The sequence below is a fragment of the Ischnura elegans genome, chromosome 1 (assembly GCF_921293095.1).
Source record: "Ischnura elegans chromosome 1, ioIscEleg1.1, whole genome shotgun sequence".
Taxonomy (NCBI): Eukaryota; Metazoa; Arthropoda; class Insecta; order Odonata; family Coenagrionidae; genus Ischnura; species Ischnura elegans.
This window is the reverse complement of record NC_060246.1, coordinates 149,751,180-149,770,165: the sequence shown is the minus strand read 5'-3', so window position 1 is coordinate 149,770,165 and position 18,986 is coordinate 149,751,180. Positions and strand designations below refer to the sequence as shown.

Sequence of the window (18,986 nt, the reverse complement as noted above, 5' to 3'; positions counted from 1 at the left end):
ATAATAATGCAAATGCTTAAAAAAAATATAATAAATATGAGACAACATATTAACATAGTATTGGAAAAAGAATTATGCTTCCAAGTTGCCAAGGTAGCGACAGATTATCAGAGGTTCCTTAGTATCATGTTAACGCCATCTAGTGGCAAATCACCCGAAATTACGTTGTTCTCACTTTGTAAGATTCTAATGCAATAGTTGATCGTCACATTGAGCAAACATATGTTCTTGGTAGAGGGAAAAGTACAGAAATAGAATACCAAAGTGTGCCACTGGTGATCCATGCGCAATAAACGTGCTATTTCGAATTTTTGAAAAATGTGGCAAAATCCCTGCTTAGCATGCATCTAAGGGTTAAGGGGGTTCTATACACGTTCAAATTTTTTGGCACAATGGTCATTAAGATTTAGTGTCGAATGTGGCCACTGCAGCCTGTGGGAAACCTAAATGGGTGGATGGGGGACTCAGCAGTGACTGATGTAGGGGAAGGCGAGTCAGTCAAGGAAAGTAAACATGCTGATAATAAGTGGTGACATATTTCAGGGGGAAGAGAAAAGTCCTGCACTTCTACCAGAGTTAGAAACTCCACTGGAGACAACTAGCCCACCACCAACTAAACTTAAATTTCTTCTTAAAAGGTCATTATTTTACCTTAAGTGTATCGCCAAGGTTTATGTATTATTATACAATTTGAAAATGACTACTTTAAAAGTTAATTTTTCAGGGTTAAACAAGAAAAGAAAAACTTAGAAAGGTTGACAATTATGAAATACCTCAATTGAAGAAAAAAACCTATGATTCTTGTCAAGGGTACAAATATTAAAAAATTATCATAGGAATAATAATGCACTAACTAAAGCATCAAAAAATCAATTACCTTCATGTAACGCTTAGGTGTTTTTGTTGAACGGCCTTCAAAGAACTCAGTATGTATAAGTTTCTCCTGTTCAGAGATAGACTGCATATCAGGAAAGAACTCTTCAGAAGGTGGTGGAATTGCTGCAATATTGTCCATGATGTCCTGATGACATGAATTCTTATCTTTGCGGTCCTTCATGCTGACTGCAGGAGCTATTTTAGAGGTCAAGCCACTACATTCATCTTCAAACCCTGTGTTACAGCAAATGGGAGAATACATTCTAATAATCCCTCTTCAAACAAAATACGATGAACACACTAAAAATTGCAACAAGATTTCAACAAGGTTCAATTTCAACAGAACACAATTCTAACAAGTACTACATAAAACAGACCCACTGACTCAGACTTTATGATTTTCAAAATCAACCCTTAGAAACCACTTTTACTTTTTCCCAAATATGTACATAGAGGCTAGCAAAACAGTTCCTTCGCAAATGATATGCAACTCTCACTTAACAACTTTTCTTCATGCAAGTTAATTTTTAATATTTCAACAGCTGAGCTCACACAGTTTTACGAAAAAGCAGAACGTAAATGCCTAATCACACCTCTAATTATGGTTTGAAAACAGTTTAAGTCAGCAGTGTAACAAAGGGTTAATTCCTTCAAATCACCACTTCAAGAAAAGGAATCAATGAAAATAATTTTTATTTACCCAAAGATTTAAATCCATCATATTTTTTATCTTCCTTTTTCTCAATTTCAAGTAAAGGTGAACTTAATGGAGCACTGGATGGATTGTCAGCTATCACATCTGAAGTCAAACAATAATTAGAAAAATCATTGGCAGTTTGAGGTAATGCCCCATCAATTTCTTCACCGGTAGCATCCACCATGACAGGCTCATTATCACCAACTTCAATTTCACTGTCATCTGACTCACTGCCCTCCTTGGTGATCCGAACAACCTCTTCACCAGATGAAAGCTTATCTGGTAATTTCGGAAGGGTTTTGGATTCTTCAGTCAAAGCAGATTCATGTTTATTTGATAAACTCTTCATCTTTCCTTCTTTCTTTTTGTTTGTCTCAGGGTCAAACTTCTCAGGGGAGAGTTTAACTTTGTCCTCAAAGGTCAAAGATGTATTTCTCTTCTTCTTTTCCCGTCTTCTCTTGTCTTCAAAATGCCTCTGGTTTTCATGTTTCCTTCCGTATGAACTTTTACTTTGCACATTTTTTCCTGTCCATGTTTGGCTTTTGATAGAGTCTTTTTTCCTATCCCTGCTTTCTCCGGCACGAGGCAATGAAATAGGTATGGTTGGTGAAGCCGTGGATACTACTGCTATAACCTGAAAGGAATTCAATCAATGAGTCACAAAAAGTTGTTATAGCAACAAGACTTCCCAAAACTAAATCCATGCCAACATACCAAAGGGTTTATATAATTCCATGATATAGTTAAGGGTTTTTGGGGATAAACCTACCACGAGCCTTTTAGAATTTTACAAAATAACTTGAAATCACATGTCAACTTATTCATCCATTACATTTTTATAACATATTCATAAATGTTTTGTATTTTTATTACTAATAATTTTTATCACAACTATGGTTTGAGTAAATAACCTCTTATAAAAGTGAATTAGAAATACATTTGAATTAGGACATCAAGGTAATAAAAAAAAACCCAGATTATTTTTTTCTGGACACATTATTAATTGAGAAATACCATTACACAGATCACCATAAAAGGTAAAGATGAAAGCAAGAAAAAGGGAGCACCATACGTACCTCTTCCATCGATGCAGGTATTTGCATGTCATCAATAATTTCTGAGAAACTAAACACTTCTCCAGTCTGCTGATCAAAGTTGGACGAAGAATTTACTTCAGTCACAATAGACTCATCTGACCTGCTATTGCGTTCCCACTTCACATAATTTTTAACCTGAGTGCCAGTTTTTGTACCAATAAACTGCGCTATTTTGTTCCAGCTTTTTCCAAACATTTCCTGAAATGATAATTACTTTTAGCTTATTTCTAGAATAAATCATCCACCAAAAGCTTCTCATTTTCCTACTAGATATCTGCTACACCACATATAAATTAAATAATATAAAACTAGAATGAAAATTTCAAGCACCAAACCACAAATTACTCCAATACATTCCATACATTAGTTATTTTCTTTCCTCGTTTCCTGAAGCAAAGATTTACCAAAGGTTACCAACAAAACAAATAAGCAATATTGTGTAATTCTTTACTTCTCAAATTTTAGTATCACGATTTACAGAAATGGATGGTAAAATCATGAAAAGAAATATGTACATATTTTTCAAATTCATTCATAAATATGGAGTGGAAATCAGTAATCATTTGGTAGGCATACACATGTAACCATTTTCCATTTAAGTTACAATGTTCCTTTAGAGGACATAAGCAAATTAACATCTCATCCATTGTTCCTTGAAGATCATAATGAAAAGATTGAAAAGCAAGAATTTAGGCATATTAAAATAATTTTAATGTTTCAAACGCATCCTCATGGCATAGTCATTCAGAAAGGCAGCTGGTAACTAAGGTAATTTAAGTAAGAAATCCTTGTGGTGATGCTTGCAAAAAATATTACTCACATCATAAAACTTTTCCCTTGAACATGACATGAGAGTATTAAATCTGCATTTTCTGAATTTCCTTTGCTAATTTTTGCTAATTGGTTCAGTTACCTTCATGGAAATCTTGAAGAACTATGTAGTAATTACATACAGTGGAACCTCGTTACAGCGAGTACGGGCTATAGCGACACTCCCGCTATAACGAGAGATAGCCGATGCACCGTCAATTGACCCTACAATAAGCGTGTTAAAAAATTCGTTTTTACGAGACCCTTTTGGTGTTGGCTCTCGCCATAGCGAGGGTTTCACCGCCGGAAGACTTTCATCAAGACTCCTTAACCTCTGTAATTGCTAGCGATCTGTTAGAAATGAAGTTAATGGAGTGCTCAGTCTCAAATTTATGTGGTAAACTGTCGTTCGATAAATAAGTAGTTAATTTTGGTGAAAATATTATGGCATTAGCATTCGCGAATGCTTAATCTTCTTTTGTTCCTCGGGCGGCAGAAAGCAGTCGGCAGCATACCCGCACGTCCGTGAGTTGCGTGAATAGAAAGCATTTGATGGCAGTCACCATGGCCAAAAAAACACCAAACACGTCTAAGCGAGAAAATAAAAATAAAGGAGTAATATGAGTGTCGAAATTAAATTTATCTTCCTATTCGCTCTGCAAAATTAAAAAAAACAAAAGCGCCCAAGGAATGCAGACGATGAAGAGTTATAAGGAGCTTTGTTCGGGTGGTTTTGCCCATTCAAATCTGCGGGAACTACTGAGAAAGGGGCTACGCCCAAGCCTGAAGCGGAGTATTTTAGGGATAGATTGCGAATCGAGAATTTTAAGAGTGCGGAAGGTTGATTATACTAATGCGAAGCACCAAAGCGTTATCTCCCCTCACAACTCCCCTGGTGATGCCTGCGGTGTAAACCTGAAGTCATGGAAGAGAGGACTCCGATCATAAGTATCTTTAGAAATATTCCCCGCGTCATATAACATAGACGAAACGGAACTTTTTTTTTATATACAACTCCCCGACAAAACCCTTGCAGTATGAGGTATTACTTGCAATGATGCCTCTAAAGGTAGGTAGTGCGCCTTAGCGATGATGTAGGATGTACGAAGCAATGATACTCAGCGTGAATTGTCCGGATGGACGTATTTATTCTCCGTTGCGGATGTACAAGGGTGAACTATTCGGGTCATTGGTCGGAGTCGTACTGGCGCTCTCTTTTGTTACGTAGGTAGCCGAACATCCCCTGGTGGCCGCTGGAAGAACTCACAGAACAACTAACTCTCGTTTGCAGTGCCGTGGTAAACTCGGTGTATCATTTCAAATACGTCGCGAGCGTAACACTCAAAAAGAAACTTTTTTTCAACAACGGTAATTTTAATCACGTCATTTTTCAAGCTTAGCTAACTTTTTACCGTAGATGATGAAGATATTACATTATCTGATAGAAAAAGTCTTCCAAGGCGGGAACGTTATACAACCTTCCACCGGTAGAAACAAATGTAATGCGTTATTTCACTTCACTGCCGGTTAACGTACAGAAACAATAAACATACACCAATGGAAACCTTTGAGGCATTAAATAACCGCGCTACTGTTTTGTCAGTTAATTTTTGAATTTTCAGTGGAAAATACCAAAATAATAGAATGATCACGTAAATGAACTAATTAAGTGCATAGAAAAATGACTTCGTCGGTTGTGCATTAGCATAATGATTGACGAAACAATGCTTTCCATGATTTTTATTCAGTGCGGCGCTTATAAATGGTTTGAATAGTTAGTCGTTGTTCGAGTAAGGGAATTTAGTGATGCAAAAAACATCGCCTTTCGTCTGGATTTATGCTTACGTTTATCGGATAGATGTTTATCTGTCGCCGCACCACTCCTGTTCCTGTATATCTGTCCGCAACAGGTATATTGGCTATTATTTGCTCCACCTCTGGTAAAGCGACAATTCGCTATAGCGAGTGTTTATTAGTGCACCGTGGGGTGTCGTTATATCGAGGTTGTACTGTACCAATTTTAGGAGACTACAGAGTACAGCCAAGAGTTAAGAATATGGTGGTATAATAGGGTAGCTTCCTTCATCAAAGAAAATGAAAGGAATTGATTGCGATTCATTACCCTCCATTAGGGTATTCATAATATACAAATTATTTGGTTTTAGAAATACCAGTTTAGACGAATGGCAACGGTCAATTTTAACCGCATTTGAAAAAGGCCAGATTGGCGCCCATGCGATGCCACTCCACGTGACGTCACAGGGACCTAGTTTCTATACAAGTAGATAGGAGTTTTACATCGTCTGAGGTTACCAATGCATGCATGAGGCACAGAGCTCACGGAAACATGTCTTAATAATCACCTATTAAAACTGGCTAAGGTCGGAAAGTTTTCTTCGTTTGATAAGGTATTAATAATCCTTATTTAAGCCAAGCACTACCAGCTAGCAGGGTACTCTGCTACCTGTTAGCATCCTGCGTCGTATCAGCGCTCAAGCCAAGGTGGCCTCACATGGTGGCGGCTGGAACCACAACTATGTCACACGGAGTTTTCCCGGCATTCATACTTACCCGTCGCATTTTTGCGCGCTTGAAAATTTTCACTTTTCATTTAATCGCGAAAAATAGATATTGTCATTTAAAAATCTAAAAGCGTGAAATACGTACTCCAGGAGTAATAATCTTTCGATTTAGGCAATAAAAAAATAATAAGAAACCACCCTATTGGTGTTGCATGTGAATTGTAAAGGGTGGGAAAGGAATAAAACGAAAAAATAAAAAGAAACCTAATATAAGTTAAATAAACAGACAAAAGCCTGCATGGTGCAATAGATGATCTTACCTCATCTTCAGAAGTTACTTGAAGGGAAATTTTGTTCAAATTTGACACTAAGAGAGGCAGACAATAAGGTCAATACCGATAAAAAAATGTCTACCAGGTTCAATATATACCACAACTGGAAGGTTAAAATAATCCATGTCCAAGTGTGTCTAGCAGGCTGAGGGATTGTACCCCATTTGCTCCAGCCAATGAGAGCTGTCCTCCAGTTGACAGAAAAAGCATTCTAGGTTACACCAGAAAATTCATTCGTAATACTAAAATAATGAACTTAAGTTAAAAATTAATTCAATCAAAAATATTAAATTTGACAAAAATACTACTTTTGCCAGCACTTAGAGGAAAATGGACATCAGGAGGAGCATTGTGTTGGCAAAGGAGGCGCTCAGGAACAGGAGGGAGCTGATGAGATGACCGTTGTATAAGAATTGAAAGAAAAGGTTAATGAAGAGTCTGATCTGGAGTCTAGCACTGTACGGTGCAGAAACATGGACTCTTAGAAAGAAGGACGAGAAAAGACGGGAAGCGTTCAAGATGTGGGCCTGGAAAAGAATGAAGAAGGTGAGGTGAATGAGAGTAGGAGGGACCACTGTAATGAGGAGAGTGCTGGACATGTTGGGTGAAGAGAGAGGGCTCCTAGATGAGATATGGAGGAGACAAAACATATGGATGGAGCGAGTACTTATCGGGGAGGGGAAGTTGAAAATATTGTTAGAGGGTTGAATGATGGGTAAACAAGGGAAAGTAAGGAAGAGAGAATAATTTTTAGTCGGGATGAAAGCAAATAGGCCTTACTGTGAATAGTTCTAAGTCTACTATAATCTTAATAATACTTTAATTGGAAAATACTCAAATAATAATAATGTGACTGCATTGAAGGGCATAGGCAGAGTTTTGGGGGCAGAGGGAGCCTGGCCCTCCCCAAATTAAATGGTAATAGGGTGGTTTCCTATTATTTTTTTATTGCCTAAATCGAAAAATTATTACTCCTGGAGTACGTATTTCATGCTCTTAGATTTTTAAATGACGATATCTATTTTTAGCGATTAAATGAAAAGTGAGAATTTTTAAGTGTGCGAAAACGCGACGGCTAAACTGTATGAATGCTGGGAAAATGCCGTGTGACATAATTCTGGTTCCCGCTGTCAGCGTGTGAGGTGACCTTGGGGCGAGGATTTGAGCGCTGATACGATACAGGCTGCTAGAAGGTAGCAGCCTGTATCGTATCAGCGCTCAAACTGCCTGCTAGCGGGTAGCCTAGTACCCTGCTAGCAGGCAGTGCTTGGCTTAAATAAGGACTATTATTACCCTATCAAACGAAGAAAACTTTCCAATCTTAGCCAGTTTTAATAGGTGATTATTAATGCATGATTCCCTGAGCTCTGTGCCTCATTATGCATTGGTAACCTCAGACGATGTAAAACTCCTATCTACTTGTATAGAAACTAGGTCCCTGTGACGTCACGTGGAGTGGCATCGCATGGGCGCCAATCTGGCCTTTTTCAAATGCGTATAAAATTGACCATTGCCATTTGTCTGAACTGGGATTTCTAAAACCAAATAATTGGTTTATTATGAATACTCTAATGGAGGGTAACGAATCGCAATCAATGCCTTTCGTTTTCTTTGGTGAAGGAAACCAACCTATTTGTCCGATAAAGTACAAAACCTGTACATTCAAGTACAATGTAAAATAAAACATCAAAATTTTAAATAAAGTTTAGTATTAGATAACTTACTTACAATGTTGTTTTCAAAGTATAATTTAAACAAATTTTACATGAACACTTATGGACTATGGAATACCACCCCGTTTCCATGGGGGAGTGAATTTTAATCATTTAATGATGAAGAACATTTCAGACTAATATCTTTCATCACTTACAAAGCCATTATATTTCTCTTTGACACGGAATATCCAGCTCGTAGCCAAACAGATCAATAAATGCTAAAGGAAATGTCACTTTAATAATTAGCCAATTGCTTACCAATCCTTTCTCAATCAGAGACTTCTCCCTTTCCGTCCAACTCAAATCGGATTCTTCCCATCGAGATGTACTGGGCGTGCTTTTAGTCGGACTTTCAACGCCACTCAAAGAACTAAAGCCAAACGTATGTTGTCTCTCCTCTGGCAATAATCGATCACTGGTTCCCCTTGATTTATCATCCGCCGAATACCATGGCTGCGAGGCGTCTAGCAGCCATTGAGGAGCAATATAATCGCTAAGGAGATCTGAACTTTGAGCTCCTAATACTCCTCCGTCGTAGCAGTGCCTACAAAATGTACATACAACAACAATAGCCTATGACTTACAAACAATACTCGTTTTCTTAAGGACAACGAATGAGGCCAACCACAAGTATACTCTAATGAAAATTAACAATGAGGTACAATTAAGATGTAGTGTATATTTACAAACGGCTGTCTTCTTTGGGGAATAATGAATCAAGGCTGAAGTCCCCCAGCACATCAACTTCATCCTCATCGGCCATTGTTCCCAGATGACAAATCTACACTATGATATCACTTGAATACATCGGAGAATAACTTATCCCGGGTCAAGTGACAGAAGTAATTAAATTTATCCATTGTTTACTTGTAGTACAACGCTCTACCCTTGGCCCTCCAACATAAACATTTGTTTTCATTCGATAACAAATGACACTCGTAATAAAAATATCTCGAAATGTCGAAGCGGTCGGAATACGTTGTTGGATCGTAGTGGAGAGGGTGGGGAGTAGTGTTTAGTTAGGGCAGCTGTGGAAGGGGACGTCAGGGGAGTTGCTGCATCTCGAAGGCAATTCGATAGATCGGAAGTGTACTCGATTATGCATTTGGGGAATGGTAGGGGGATGTTTGTCGGCGAATATGGCATACTGAATGAGTAAATGGTGTTGATCTTCTGTAAAACTTTACTCCTATTGTGTTATACGAACATGTAAGGTGATGCGTTTGAATCAGAAGTCAGTAGTATGAATTTGTTTAGTTGGTAAACTCAATGTATTTTCTCCTTCAGATTATAGTCTGTTGTAATGCCTACGGTGAAATAAGAGTGTCTCAACCAAAATGGAAAGGGGAAAATCTTCGGTTGGACGAGGTGGCAAGGGAAAGACTCAGCAACATCCCAGTGACATTTTTGCGCTCGGTTCTAAATCCACTAGGCCTGAATCTACCGAAACAAAACGGCCTGGAGTGCTACACAATAGAGCAGGAAACACTCATCCTGCACAAGGTTAGCAAAACCCTTAAGGATATAATGTATTTTGTTATTAATGTATGCTAGTGTATTGGCCTTTCAATTGGGGATGCATGTTTTTTTTACTACACCAAGATTTCATTCAGTATTTTACGTGATGTGCATTGGATGTTTACATATGTATCATGCGTATTTTTATTGGTATTAATAAACATTAAACTGCTTTTGATGAGTTATTAATTTCTTCTTTGCAGGTGGAGAGAGGAAAAGAGATGGCACATCCAGTGCAGTTGTTGCTTCTGCTCTGGTTCCCAAGAAGACCAAAATTACACATAAGACAACACCTCCCCCCGGCGAGGCATGGGAAATGGTTGCTTTAAGTGACTGGGACAGTGGCACAGGTGGAGCAGAATTGGCTCCTTTGGTTTTAGAAGCTGCCGATGCTGATGAAGCCGATCGTGTCGTAGGTCTTCTTTGTGGAGCAATTCGACATCTCCGTGCAAGTCAGCGCTCAAAGGCTACAGTAGCAGCTGTATCAAGTACTTCTGCTGGTGGTGGAATATCGCCCAATCCTCAGCAAGACCTACTACTCTACGTTAGTCTTCTGTACATCGGGAAGGTAAATAACGTCATTGATGATTTCCTCGAGTAGTTCTTTACCCAGGTAGCACAAGTGATAATATGTACACAGAATGTTGATGGATTTAATGGATACTCTCCATCTTGAAATATGTGATATTCAATGCCGAGGAGAATTTTCCATTGGCATTTGATTTTGTATCTCTCGAGAGGGCCCATAGGCATGGAATTTAAATGTACTCTAGGTAAGTATCATCCAATTCGTAGACTGAAGAAGTCCTTTGAAACAATGGTGTCATTCGGTGGCTATCACTTAGAATTTTTTACTTCAAAAGGGTAATAGCATGGATTTAAATAATGCAAATTAATGTCTGATAGTGTGCGCACAAGGAAAACTAAATTTTCTTCGAAATTATAGGGCACTGCTCCATTGCTGAATATGTTTTCAAATTACCTATCTTTAAGAATCCTGCATTTATTTTATGTATCTGCAACCCAAGTAAAAGACAGGCTTTTATACGTCAAGCATGACTTCTTTTGGTGAGTATTGCTCGAATAACAATCAATCAGGGATTGCCTGAGCCACTATTATTCAGAAGAGATATCTACATGGTATACAATAATTCTGCTTTGAATTTAGTCAAAACCATATGTGATGGATGAAAGAGGTGGGTGCAGAATCGGGTGTGTAACTGAATAAAATTCTAGATATAGTAAATCAAATTTGCTAGTATCTACGTGATAAATAATTCCTCTCACAGTATTTCATCTTCAATCATCAACATCTTTGGCATACCTTCGTATAATTTCCCTTTTTATGGACAAATATTATTTTCTGCCTGTTAATTTGTTTCATTGTTGAACAGGTGAGACCGTCACTGTTTGCAGTTGATGTAGTGTGCCATGCTCTGTGCAGTCTCCTTCGCAAAGATCCTCATTCCGGTGGAAGCAGTGCTGTTGGTGGTGGTGTGACACCTGGGCTACCTCCCTTCAAGATAAAGAACAACCCATCTGTTCCCATCTTGGCTGCAAATTTGCTGCTGCGAGGCTTCCAGGAAAAGAAGACTTGGCCTGAAACCTTCTTGAAGGTAGGGGCATTACTTCATTATCACTCACTCTTTCGGTGTTTCAACCAAGAGAGCCATTTGGACTGGTAAGGATAGAGCTCATTCAAACCTATGCCATTGGTGTCAGAGTAACACATATTCAGTTATTTCCCATGGGTCTCCTCGAGCCCCAAGGATATTTATTTGTGGGTATGTAAAGGATTTGTCCGAGAGTTGAACCCAAATCCCTTCCGTCATAAGCCAAGACTATTCACTAGACTACCATACTCACTCCCTCCCCTCAGATTTTATCAGATTGGGTGTAATAATTGTCTTGCAATTGGCCTTTACTTGGTAGCACATGGGGTAAAAAATGTTCATGGGAGCAGCATAGAAAACCATTTCAAACCATAAATTCTGTGCTTTAATGAAATGGTTGCTTAATTGCTTTAATTAAATGGTTGCTTAATTGCTTTAATTTCAGCAATTACATTGAAATGAACGAAGAAGAAAGGTTGATTGTTGAAATTGAGACCTTTGATGGTGAGTCAGTTTTTCTCCCTAGTTGCTAGGGGTGGCATTCTCTGCTAAAAACTGATGACTACCATTTCATTCTTTCATGTTCATAGTTTGATAAAGCGTTAAACTCATAATTATCATTAAGAAGTTCTTTCATTTTTGAAGAGACCACATTTTTATTTATGCTGGGCATAATGGTAGCCTTCTTTCATTCACTCAACAATTTATTGCTTTTTGCTATTGAAACCTAGAAACATTAAGTAAGGCTCATTAGTTTCCTCAGTTTCTTTGAGCCATGTATTAGATAACCTCACCTAGACAATTGGGTTTCTTACAAATGTTTTTCATGATTCATGCGTGATCTGGTTTAAAAATTTTTGATCAAGTATATCTTGAGAGAAGTTGGGCTAAATAAATGGGAAGATTTTTATTTACGATTGATTTTGATAAAATATGGCTTATTCTGAGAGATATAAGAAAAATATTTTGAAATTTTATCTGAATACGTACCAATGCCTTATGAAAATATGTACAGAGGGGAGAAAAATCAACATAAAGCTCTTTGGCATCTGAATGTAGTCATCTCATCAACTACTTGAAGACCTCTGTCTTCCTAAGTTTTGTCAGCTTAATGTTTTCGTACAACGGAATTTGTAAACTACATTCCCCTTGTACCAGACAATCTTTCACTTGCATCTTAGTATGACAACATGGACAGACCTAGCTAGGAATTCTTCCTCGTTGAATAGAGAACATTGGAAATTCAGCTAAAAATAGGTCATTAATTAAATTGCAAAAATAAATTCTCTTTACAAATGGTAAGTAATGATAATGGGTTACTCATTTTTTATTAGCAATATTTTGGTTTGTAACCAAGTCTTTTGAACTTAAAATGACAAAATCTGTATCGGACTAAAAGATGTGATAAATTGGTACGTAAATTTACATTACAGTGAGTCCTCGTTCTACGTCACCCCGTTTAACGTCATTTCGCGATAACGTCATGAAAATTTTGAGACCGTCATTCGTTTATCGCACCTACGCTTCGCGATAACGTCAAGTCTTTTAAATTACGTGCAAAAAAAGGCAAAGCGGCGGGCGTTGCAGGTTGTTCGTTTTGTGGGCGGTAATACAGTCAGTCTAAGCAAAGTGTACAGCGGTGTGTTTATTCTTAATTGCGATTACGTTTTTGGCAAAAATTTCTGCAAAATGAATTCTTGCATAGGTACGCAAGGTTGTACTTGACATAATGGTTTTCAGGAACCTAAAAAGTGCTTTCAAGGCATTTTTTCGTGTAGAACTCGGAGTTTTTGTCGACACTTTTTTTTGCCGAGTTCACAATAATTTTGGTTCCTGTAACTGAGACGATGTTTCAGCGATGATGATGCCCAGACGACGCTCGCCCGGGCGACCATCATAGCGAAGCCGAAAAGCAAATGCTGGAAGATACAAAAATGGAGAAGGATTTACGTCACTGCTGCTATTGTCGTCGATGAAGACAGGAACTCGTATTTATGCATTACTTTGGCATTCCCACCATAAAAATGCCCCAGATATGATACGCCAACATTTTTTTCGCGTAGGAATTGTGAGGTCTAGGAGGAGCCGATATTCACTTTTTACATCGTTTCTTATGGGGTATTATGTTTCGATTAACGTCATTTCGTTTTTCATCACATTTTTCAGGAACAGTAAGTGACGTTAAACGAGGACTCACTGTATTTCATTCTAACCATAGTTTTGATGTAAAAATTCCCACGCATTATTGTGGACTGTAACAAATTATTTCACACTGAATATAGGAACTGAATAAACAGCAGAAAATGCCAATGGTAAAGTATTTTTTAGACTTAGAAATAATGTTAGTTCCTAGGTAATAAGAGAACATTCAAAATGCTATTTATGGGTACTGCACTTTTGTCTGAAAATTTTAGTCCAAAATTCTGTTTACTCAATAATTTGCTCAATTTTTAGGATCAAATACACATGTGGGCACCCAAAAGTTCAAGACTGAAAGCTGATGGGTTATGTGGCTCGATCCTCTGCTTTCACTTAATTTCCTGAATTTCAAGTACATAATTGCCCTTGAAATAGGGGCGGAAGCAGAGGCCATGATGAATTGCACATGATGTACAGTCATAAGACATCCTCTGCACCACATACTTGATTCTGCAAAGTTTTTGAGACTAGAAAAATTTCTATAGTGTGTGAGCAAAACATTATCATGTATAACCAAGATTAGATTAATCGAACCTATGATCCATAGTATCTTTTGTAACCCATTACACCAACAGAATGAATGTGCTCTTGAGCAGTTTCAATTTTCAAAATGTCAGCTGTGTTCACAGATGTCCCAATGAGTAAGTTCAACAAATTCAGTCACTTGAACACTTGCTACAGACTATTCATTCTTTTCATTTTCAACCAGAAGTTCTCCACTTCGAAAGTAAGGGCTCAAGGCTTGATGTTTTGGAGCAATTTGAAATAGTACAAAGTGATATGAATATGCTCATGAACAAACAAGTGTTTTTTACCCACTCTCCTCTCCTTAAGATCCCCTTCCCAAAAACAAATGGTTAAATTCTTTCCTCACTCACTCCTTAACGGACCCAAACTTCCACAGGGTTTTTCCGTTTGCCCACCCACTCTCCCTATTGTGTTGACCATTTTCTTCCGCCTGCAAATTCTTCCCAGTACCCCTACTAATTCTCACTCCTTTCCTCAGGAACTATGAATGTTTTATACAAATGGATGCTATGTATGGATTCTATTAGAAGTTCATGCTCTAAATTTAATCTATGTTGATTATTTGCAGCTGTATGTTGAGGATAGCATTGGAGACAGGATATGGGTTGATGCAGAAGAGTGTCGGCCCTTTGTTGAGAATATATTGACAGCCATTGACACAAAGGCCACACCTTTGCACTCACGACCTCTACTTGGTCCTGGAATGGCTCCTCCTGATCCGGTAACTTTAGCTCTACCCATTGGTCGCACAGAAGGCTGCTCGTCTCCATCCATCATAGGGCCTGATGAAGATATGAGTTTGTCTGTGGATGGTGGTGGTGAGATGAGTAGTGTAGCTAGTGGAATGAGTGTTGGGGAGGGGGCAAAGGAAAAAGCAGACATCGCTGTAATTCCCAGGTGAGTTATTGGTTTTATGTAAATATTACTCCCGTTACTGAAATTCTTAATTAGGTGCATTTAGCTTGTGCATGAATGTTTTGACTGCTATCAGAGGAGATCATTGATCTTGTATGGGACTACTATAGCAAGAATTATTTTTACCATTGTACCACTGAAATACAAAATAGCATGGAGAAAATGTGAAATTATTATTTACTTGATAGGGAAAGCTGTCTGTTCACCGATTAGTCTTTATTTCCTTCATGAAAAATTCAATAGGTATGCCAATTCTTCTGAATCAGTTGAGCAAATTGTGATGGATGCTGTTAGGGAGCAGCTGAATAGACGCCAGCCTCCAGAGAATATCACTCGAAATTTTCTTCGGCTTCTCACTTCCTCAGCTGGCTTGGTTGAGGTAACTATGATTTTTTTTACAGATTCCATTTAAAGATTATTGTAAGATTTGTATGCCTCATTCTTGGTGTTTAATATGTCCTTGAATATTAGCTACATTTTCAGTTTATTTTCCATAATGCCTTTTTTTCAGGTTCGACTTACTGCTGCCTCTAGGTTGGAAATGTGGTTGCAAAATCCCAAACTTACTCGACCTGCTCAGGAGTTGTTGTTATCTGTATGCACAAATTGTTCATCTCATACTCAGAGGGATGTGGAAGTCATCAGCCATTTGGTCAAAATTCGTTTGAAAACTAAGGCTCTCATTAACCTGTACCTTGGTGGAATTAGGTGAGTATCATAGCATATTTTTTCCATTACAGCCAGTAAATATTCATTGTATACCTACCGTGTACTTTTTTATATTCCTCTGTAATGTGTGATTAATAAGGTATTATCTCATTTTTCATAATTTTAGTTTTACTGACCTTATTTTGCCTTCTCTTTTGCAAATTACTTAGTATGTACCAATTTTTTATTTAATTTTTTTCCCAAGCGAAAATGTCTTCATTGAGCTTTCTCTTTCATTTTCACTGTTATCATCTCCAGTCATTCTGCATTTTTCATTATTCTTCTGTAGTTCTGTCTTCCACCACCTGTTGTATGTTGTGAGAAAAATGTAAGGTTCAGACTCACAAGGGGAATACACGACCTTCGCATCGGCGATCGAGCTCAAATTTCGCGAATCGGTAGTTTATGGGTACAAATTTAATATGCCGAAGCGAGACGACGCACTTCTCGTAAAATTCCGAGAAAAAAGCAATTAAAAATCGTTAAAAATGAAGGTACGTTATATAAACTGTTTTGAACGCCTAAGTTAAACAATAGGGCGACAGCCCAGTGGATACGGTGTCCGACTGTGGAGGTGAAGGTAGCGAGGTCGATGCTTGCTCAGGGAACTCTTTTTTGTGTTAATTTTTAAGAATTTTATTGTTTAAATTTTTAAAGTTCGTTTTCTTATCTTCGTTAATACTATGGAATATATTTTTAAAAGAGTTTTTTAAAATATTTAAATCAGGAATGGATCAGCTTGGGATTAGGAACTGAGGATGAAGGGTGGATAGAAAGGCTGATCTATCGGAATGTTGAACGCGTGGTTCGCAGCTAATATAGTTTTTATCGATGAGCAAATTATTGAACATGCATGTTTGCTTCGAAGCTCGCTGGCACGAGACAATTTTTCGTAAATGTAAATGACGTGTGTTTTCCTTCAAAAATTATGGACAGTCGTTGCAGTTGTGGAAAAAACGCCTTTTCTACTTGTTCGTGGTGCCGCAAATCACTTTGCTTTGCATGTCTTTATGATGAGTTCCATCCTGAAAATTGCAAATAAAGGATTAACTGGAGTGGTGAGGCAGTGTACTGGCCTTCCACATCCAAATCTCGGTAAAGAATTAAGGGGCATTCCTAAATTCAATCCCTGCGTGTAATGTGGATTACACTAGTTGTGCAGTACACCGTCCGTCGGATGGGACGTTAAGCCGTGGTCCCCTTGGTGCCTTTCGTTAAGAGCAGGCTAATGCCGACGCCGGGTTTCTATCCACCCTTCATCCTCAGTTCCTAATCCCAAGCTGATCCATTGCTGATTTAAATATTAAGAAAAAAAACTTTTAAAAAAGTAAAACTCTTTAAAAAAAAAAAAAACTCTTTTATTCCATAGTAGTAACGAAGATAAGAAAACGAACTTAAAAAATTTAAACAATAAAATGTTTAAAAATTAACACAAAATAAATTCCTTGAGCGAGCATCGAACTTGCTACCTTCACACCCACAGTCGGATACCGTATCCACAGGGCTACCGCCTACTTGAATAAATAAGGCGTTCAAAACGGCATATATAACGCAGCTTCATTTTTTACGATATTTAATTGCTTTTTTCTCGGAATTTTACGAGAAGTGCGTCGTCCCGCTTCGGCATATTACATTTGTTCCCTTAAACTACCGAATCGCAAAATTTGAGCTCGATCGGCGATGCGAAGGTCGTGCATTCCCCTTGTCAGTAAGATGCTGATTATGTCCTCCAAATTACAGTCATCTAAAGATTTTCCTTCAATATCACTCAGCAAGTGATTAATGAATTTAGAGGAGAAAGTGCCCAACCTTGTCTAATTCCTTTTTACTGATTGCTTGTGCAGATTTTTCATCCCATGATAAAAATCTGTCAATCAAGCAATCATGAATAAAATCATGAATACCACTTTTAGAATTCTGTAATAGTTAAAAAAAAAATACAATCTTATGGAATTGTCTTTGGCTTCATCAGGTTTTGGAGAAGCCAGTTTATTTCTCCGTTTTGCATGTGCAGTATTTTGCATATTTTTTCTTGTGAAGAGGAGACAATCGATTTGCACTTTAAAAGATTTGCATTCTCTTTATAATAGTTAACTATGAATTTGCAACAATTATCTTTTTAGAGAGCTGATTGGTGCTAATCCTGATAATTTAATGACTGTATTGAAGCATACAATATATAATGAATTATCAACTGCAAGAAATCCAAATAATATGGCTATGATAGCTGTAATATTTCAAGCATCACCGGAACAGGCTGCGACTCTTCTCGCTGAAATTTTTCAGGTAGTTTGTTGTGGCATTTTTCATCCTTTTTATTAATATTTTTTAATAAGACTTATAGTAATATAACAATATAAAATAAGGAATAAAGTAAATACATTGTCAACTACTCAACTTAAATTAAATCTTTTGACTATCGCATTGATTTCATAGGCAAGCTGAAGTAGCTTATGAAAAAGATTATCTCCTTTAGTTTTGTGTTTCTTACATTTCATGATTATTTGTCCACTAAAGCATGTTCAAGGATATTCATAAAATAAATGACATGCTATGTGGAGGAGATAATCACAGGTGCCCGAATTGGGATAATTTAATTATATGTATTTGATAACTTATTTTAAAAAACTGATGCCCTGGATAGGTGGGTTTTACCCAGGTGGGATTGGAACCCTCATCCTTCAGGTTGGGAGGCAAGGGCTTAACCCCACTGTCATCAAGACTGGCTATTGTTAAAATGTGTAATAAGTAGTTATCTTTATTTTGCTAGAAATTCAAAATATTGTATTGACTGAAAATGCATGAAAATACAGGTTTCAAATCTTGAATATTTTCCAGTGCACAGGGATTCAAAGATATGAATTTTTCATTTCGAGTCGTGGGTAATTGCTACTTGTAATATTCATTGTCAAGGTTGAAAGCATAGTGGCATATATCTAAGTACGAAGTTGTTTATTTTATCAATAAATTTTATTTTACCAAATAATAATATGAAATGTTTTTAAAATTCAGGATCTTCTTATGAACCGAGAAGATTATCATCGGCCACTAAGAGCACTTTTACGTGAAGTTGTTCGTGTCCTGAGGCATGACGTGGATCTTGGAGCACTTGCTAGAGGTCTGATGCGAGAGAGAACTCCTCCACCTGCTTTAGCTACTGCTAGTGGTGAAATAGAGCATAGGGAACGAATGTTTGTGGCCGTTGTGGACTTGGTAGCTCTTTGTGTGTTCCTAGCAGTATCACCTAATGTGAGAGAAGCTGCAAATTTGATTGCTCGTGGGGACAGGCGAGAGATAAAAGTGATACAGGTATGGAACACAGTACATACTTCTTTCTTTGGAGGTAGTGGATTCAAATTGCTTCTAGAATTGCATGCAATTTCATTTATTAAGTTGAATTTACTTTTTTTAAATATTTTTTTGTGGTAATCATGAATTTTTTGTTCCTTCTCTTCA

General features: G+C 37.6%; 2 protein-coding genes across 2 annotated transcripts in view; one reads left to right on the top strand and one right to left on the bottom strand.

The window, feature by feature from the left end:
- Nucleotides 1-8,994, bottom strand: part of LOC124172198 (histone H2A deubiquitinase MYSM1-like) — a 36,308-nt gene extending 27,314 nt beyond the window's left edge. Inside the window, exons 1-5 of the mRNA XM_046551621.1 lie at nt 8,736-8,994; nt 8,308-8,593; nt 2,650-2,868; nt 1,577-2,207; nt 878-1,110 (exon numbers count right to left, since the gene is read on the bottom strand). Coding sequence (XP_046407577.1) covers nt 878-1,110; nt 1,577-2,207; nt 2,650-2,868; nt 8,308-8,593; nt 8,736-8,812 — 1,446 coding nt within the window. The 5' untranslated portion in view covers nt 8,813-8,994. The remainder of the gene's footprint in view (nt 1-877; nt 1,111-1,576; nt 2,208-2,649; nt 2,869-8,307; nt 8,594-8,735) is intronic.
- Nucleotides 8,995-9,147: 153 nt separating this feature from the next.
- LOC124172181 (integrator complex subunit 1) overlaps nt 9,148-18,986 on the top strand; it is a 60,549-nt gene continuing 50,710 nt past the window's right edge. The window contains exons 1-9 of the mRNA XM_046551599.1: nt 9,148-9,258; nt 9,337-9,552; nt 9,771-10,135; nt 10,962-11,183; nt 14,476-14,804; nt 15,066-15,201; nt 15,334-15,530; nt 17,654-17,816; nt 18,543-18,839. Coding sequence (XP_046407555.1) covers nt 9,387-9,552; nt 9,771-10,135; nt 10,962-11,183; nt 14,476-14,804; nt 15,066-15,201; nt 15,334-15,530; nt 17,654-17,816; nt 18,543-18,839 — 1,875 coding nt within the window. The 5' untranslated portion in view covers nt 9,148-9,258; nt 9,337-9,386. The remainder of the gene's footprint in view (nt 9,259-9,336; nt 9,553-9,770; nt 10,136-10,961; nt 11,184-14,475; nt 14,805-15,065; nt 15,202-15,333; nt 15,531-17,653; nt 17,817-18,542; nt 18,840-18,986) is intronic.